The sequence below is a fragment of the Aethalodelphis obliquidens genome, unplaced genomic scaffold, assembly GCF_003676395.1.
Source record: "Aethalodelphis obliquidens isolate GAN/ISIS:26980383/991018 unplaced genomic scaffold, ASM367639v1 scaffold7, whole genome shotgun sequence".
NCBI lineage: Eukaryota > Metazoa > Chordata > Mammalia > Artiodactyla > Delphinidae > Aethalodelphis > Aethalodelphis obliquidens.
In genome coordinates this window covers 36,430,630-36,436,235 of record NW_020837951.1, presented here as the reverse complement: position 1 = coordinate 36,436,235, position 5,606 = coordinate 36,430,630, and the positions used below count along the sequence as shown (strand labels likewise).

The 5,606-nt window shown below is 54.8% G+C and overlaps 1 protein-coding gene across 1 annotated transcript; it reads right to left on the bottom strand.

The window, feature by feature from the left end:
* Window positions 1–1,619: 1,619 nt before the first annotated feature.
* Window positions 1,620–5,281, bottom strand: OR13J1 (olfactory receptor family 13 subfamily J member 1). The gene is given in 4 exon segments (XM_027105533.1): window positions 1,620–2,267; window positions 2,270–2,437; window positions 2,440–2,903; window positions 5,000–5,281. Coding segments are annotated over 3 exon segments (927 nt in total). The 5' UTR covers window positions 2,660–2,903; window positions 5,000–5,281; the 3' UTR covers window positions 1,620–1,728.
* Between the last annotated feature and the right edge of the window lie 325 nt (window positions 5,282–5,606).

The following is a 5,606-nucleotide window of genomic DNA, read 5'->3' as shown; positions in this document are numbered from 1 at the left end:
ATTAAAAACAATTCTTTGACAATTTCATGGGTGAAGAAAGGTATCTAATCAGTGACCTTTCTAAAAGTATCTATAAGTAATTATTGTAAACCCAGATGCCCACAGGATAAAGTCCTAACCCCTGTCGTGGCATCAAAGGCCTAGCAGGTCTTAGTAGCAGCGGTCACCCTGGCTTGGTCAGGCTGTGAGCTGCGGGGCTGTGCTTCCCTCCTCTGTGCCTCTGTTCTGACCAACCGAGGAATAGGAAGAGGGACTGGAGGGGAACTGAGGGCCCAAGCAAGGAATGTGCTTACCTGCAGCCAGGCGGCAGGAGAGCTGGCCCGCTGCTTGCGACCAAGCTCAGCTCTCCCATCACATGGACAGTAACACTGAGGCCAGAGCGGGCAGGGAATGGAGATGTTCTCTGAATCTGAGTCCATTTCCTCTGTGTGTTCACTGAGCTCTCAGAGAGGAAAGCTGGGAAAAGGCTGAGCACCAGGAAGAGGTAGCTATGGCAGGGTCCTAGGGGGTGGGCTGAAGACAGGTAGAGCAGAGTCTCCCCAAGGCCAGGTGAGGCCTGGATGCTGGGCAGGGAGGCCCCAGAAGCTACTGCTGCTAAAAGGGAGACAGGAGAATCCAGGCCCTAAGCTGCTTGGAGTGATTGGTATCCCGGTGGCTGGGCAGGTCTGGAAATCTTGGGTGCTAGGGCTCGTCACTGCCTCTACTGTCACCTCCCAAGGCACTAGGTCATGCCTGTGATCTGTGAGCTCCATCTCAGCTCTGCTCAGATTTGGGAAGGACCCCAGGCTCTGCCATTGTCACCCCTACGTCGATGTGTTTTCTATTTATTTAAGAAGTCTATTTATTTATTTATTTATTTATTTATTTTTAAGGGCCTGGGGTTGGGCGGGGCTGGACCTTGGGACAGAGTGGAATCTGATACTACCTGCTCTTAACAGTAACACTGAAAATAAAGCAGGAAGAGCACAGTGAGAGATGCAGAGTGGGAGGGGCTTCCTGGCGGAGGTGGCATTCAAGATGGGCCTTGAGATGGGGGCAGGGATAAGTTAGGAGCATGGAATTAACAGATACACATTACTATATATAAAACAGAAAAACAAGAACCTCCTGTATATCACATGGGACTATATTTAAAAAATAAAAGATGGGCCTTGAGGGTCAGGCAGTCCTTTTACGAGTGGAACTGCGTGCTGGGTGGAGGCTGCCTTGTGGAAAGAGCAGGCAAGGGCACAGAGCTGGGCAGTGCTGGGCGACACTGAGGCTCACGGCCGGCTGGCGTGTGCAGCTGACGGGGGAGGCTGTGGGGCACAGGATGGGGAGGGGGTTTAGTCAGGGCCAGCTTGTGTGGTCCTCGAATGCCCCACTGAAGACCTCACAGTTCATCCTGAGAGCTCTGGGGAGCCATCCAGGGGCTTCAGTCAGGAGAGTGACAGGATCACATGTACTTTTCAAAAAGATCCCTCTGGATGCCCCTTGGAGGAGAGACTGGGAGGAACAAGACTGAGATCCTAAGGCCAGACAGGAGGCTGGTGTAAAGATGCAGGCAGTGATGCTGAGAGCGCCCCATGGGTCTGCCGGGGGGAGGAGCAGAGGGGTGATTGTGAGCGCCTCTGTGGCAGGATCAGTGGGACTTGGTGCTGCGTTTCTGGGCTGGAGATTCCAGACCCGCAGCCCTCACTGTAGGCTAATGAAGGCCTGGCCTGCTAGCCTGCAGAGCCCCGGCCTCCCTCACCTGGAGGTCCATCTCCTGTCCCACACCTTCCTGGCGACCTCCGTCACTTCCTCGTTCCTCAGGCTGTAGATGACGGGGTCCAGCATGGGCGTGACCACAGCATAGAGGACCGTGGAGGCCTCATCAGAGATGCGGGCCTCCTTGCTCCTGGGTTTCATGTACGTGAAGATGACGGTGCCATAGAAAAGCAGCACCACACCCAGGTGCGCCGAGCAGGTGGAGAAGGCTTTGTGGCGTCCAGCGGTCGAGGGCACCCTCAGGATGGTGGCCAGGATAAGCATGCAGGACAGGCAGATGAACGCCAGGGGCACGGGCAGCAGCAGGATGGCACGCACCCACAGGAAGACCTCGTTGACTGACGTATCACCGCACGCCAGCTTCAGCACTGCCAGGATTTCGCAGGTGAAGTGACTGACCACACGGTGGCCACAGAAGGGCAGCCTCATGGCGATGACTGTCTCAGTCACTGACTTGAAGAAGCAGAGTACCCAGGCGGCTCCCGCCAGCAGCAAGCAGAGCCGGTGGCTCATCAGCACCTGAGTGGCCGGCAGTTGGCCAGGTAGCGATCATAGGCCATGATGGCGAGCAGCAGACACCCTGTGGAGCCCGTGGACAGGCTCAGACACATCTGCATCACGCAGCCAAGAAAGGAGATGGTCTTCTGGGCCGACAGGAGGTGGACCAGCATCAGGGGCACAAAGGTGGGCTGTAGCAGATATCCAGGATGGAGAGGTTGCCCAGGAAGAAGTACATGGGTGTGTGCAGGTGGACGTCCAGCACGCTCACTGCCACGATGGCTGTATTCCCCAGCAGGGTCACCAGGTACGTGGCTGAGCACAGAGGGAAGAGCAGGTGCTCCAAGGCTGGGTAGCCCGAAAATCCTTTCAGAAAGAACTCAGAGACCTCTGTCCTGTTGACCAGCTCCATACTGCAGGGCCCTGGAGGGCACAGCTGGGAGGCAGGGAAAGAGGGTGCAGGGTGGCGGGGAGCCCACAGAGTCTCTTTAGGGATGAGGTATATTGCTAGGGTCTTTTCCAGCTCTGACACACTCTCTCTCTGTGACTTTGGGCAGTCCCCATTCTTCTAGGCTGCGATTTATCCATGTGAAAAATGAGGATCGATGTGGATCAGAATTTCCCTAAGAGTCGTAATGGAAATGTTAGGAGGCAATCTGAAAAATCAATTTGAAACAACATGGGGTTAATCAAAAGTAAATAATATACTGCAGGACTTCTCAGAGCCTTTAATGCCCCACTGTGATTTGGGACTTTCTGAAAGCAGTGTAGAGTATGTAATTCCCAAACTTATTTGACCATAGATCCTCCTTTTACAGAGCACCCATTAACCTCCTGCAAATAAGTATTCTACCAGCATAGTCTGGGAAGCAATGGGCTGGATCAAAGGTCCTCAAATCTTAGAATCACTTGGAAAGTTTGTTAAAACACAGATTTCTGGGCTCTATCCCCAGAGTTTCTAACTCATTAGGTCTGAGTGATGCTGCTGCTGTTGGCCAAGGGACCACACTTTGAGAATCACTGGGCTAGGTGGTCTCTGAGGGTCCTCCTGGCTTTCAGGAAGCCTCTGAGCTACTTTACACCATTCCCACTGTTGGGGATGCCCTTCTTTCTCCCTCAGCCTGCAGAAATCTGACTTGTCTCTGCAGGTCAGCTCTGGTCTCCATGCGTGAAGCACACATTGTGCCTCGCCTTGGAGAGGGTCCTGGCCTCTGAGCCTACCAGAGCGCTTGTCCACCTGTCCCCCCATAGGGCCTGCCTCATCAGCTACTGTGTGTGGATTGACCTTCAGAATCTGCCTCCATCATGTGTTTTTGAGTGAAAAATTGATAGATCTTTTGGCCCTGCCCCAAACCTCCTATTTTCTCTGAACCTGAGCCAGGGCTGCTTTGACTTCATGAACTCCTAGGCATCAGCGTGGAATATGCCCTGAGAGGTCAACTCGTTGGAGCTCCCATTGTGCAGGTAGGGAAACTGAGGCCACACAGCAGATCCCTGGCAAGGTGAGTCTAGAATCCAATCCTCCCAACAACATGGCAGCTGCACCATGCTCAGAGCAGATGTTTGCCTCTGTTAAACCCCAAATCTTGGTTGGTCTTTTACCACACTGGATGGACGTCTTTCTCCCAAGTCCCCACCCTGCCCCTAATCTTCTCACCCGCTAAGGAGCATGACTTAACCCTTCCTTGGTGTTTCGGGCACTTGGCACTATGTCACTAAACCCTGGGATGCACCGCCCAAGCCTGGGTCTGGGTTAAGCTCCAGTTCCTGTCAATGCCTCCCTTGCAGCAGACGATTTCCTTCTCTTAGTCCTCCCATTTTTCAGAATCAAGAAGTGATTGAGTTCCTACCATATGCCAGGCATTGTGCTAGGCATTAGGGGAACAAATGAGAACACGTGTGCCGCCAGGCCACTGGATCCCAAACGTCCCCAGGCAGAACTCCTCTCCAGTTCCCACCCGAGCCTCATCCTGCTTCTGTTGGCGCGCCTCTAGTGACAGGAAGCGCATTACTCCCTTAGACATAACTTTTCTTCTTTTCATTGTGCCTTCAGGCCAGTCAAAGGGTCACAAAATCCTTCCTGATACGGAGTCTCTCCGGGTATCCCTGGGCCTCCACCACCCAGCGAGGCCCAGGCTCGGGGGCCCCTGTGGACGCTCCTCTCACACATACAAGTGCAGGGTCCCGAGCTTTGGGCCGTACCTCAGGGGCTGAGGGGCCTTTTCTGCAGCAAGGAGAGCTCCGACCTTGCCCCAGGTCCACAGATAGGAGGTCTTGCCTCACTTTGACTGTGTCTAGAGACGTCATGGGGTCGGGGAGCGTGAGCTGTGAGCTCCCTTCAAGTTTCGGCTGGGAAACTCTGAGGCTGGCTTCCTGGAGAGGCACCCTCCCTGGACAGAGGATCGGTAGCAGCAGATGCTGTGCCAGGGCTGGGGCAGGCCAGAGCCTCCTCTTTGCACGGTTCCATGTACCACATAATTTATCCCCTAAAGTCACTGGCAAACATCTGCAGTGATTGTCTACCTGTCCGAGTATATATACACCCATGCAGGTTACCACAAACGCACCCACCTGTCTGTGTGTACAAACGCCCGCCCGAAAGCCAGGCACACACATTCTCCTGTGAGTATATACGCCACACCAGGCTCGAGTGTATGTACCTGTGCAGCAGGCACTCTTGCTCTCTCTCTCTCTCTCACACACACACACACACACACACACACACACACACCGTTAGTGCAGACCCTCGGACCTGTGGCCAGGGCTTCAGAGGACCAGGCAGGACGACTTCCCCTGGGAAGAGGTGTGTGGAGACCAGGCAGGGGCTGTGGAGGCATCACTAGAGAAGCAGCAGCCCGGAGGGTGGGGAGCAAACTCTGCCGGGGGATGAACCAGGAGGACAAAGAAAGCTCAGAGCAGGGACATGGTCACCAGACCTGCTCAGTGCCTTGTCTGCCTTCCCCTGAGTGCTGAAAATCTGAGAATCTGAGGCTCCTGCTGTGCCTTCTCTCCTGGGGCTGGAGCTTGCAGGGTGCGGGGTGGGGCAGTGGGGATGGGGGGAGTGCGGGGTGGGGGGAAGTTGCAGGAAGCGGGGAGGAGGAGGGATGTGGCTGCAGGCTGTGGGACAGACTCTAGTTCCCAAAGCAGGGCCAGGAAGCTTCGTCTGCAGAGCCCACGGTGTCCTTCCTGCCTTCAGATCTCTTCTGGCCAAATGCTATCTGAAAACCAGTTCAAACGCTACCTCTCCCGGGGAGCCTTCCTTTATCCTCTCCCAAGCCACCTGACCCCTCTGTCCTTTGTGCATCACGGCCCTGTGTTTGCACTTCCAGAATGGCCCTCACCTCTCTCACCCGCTTCCT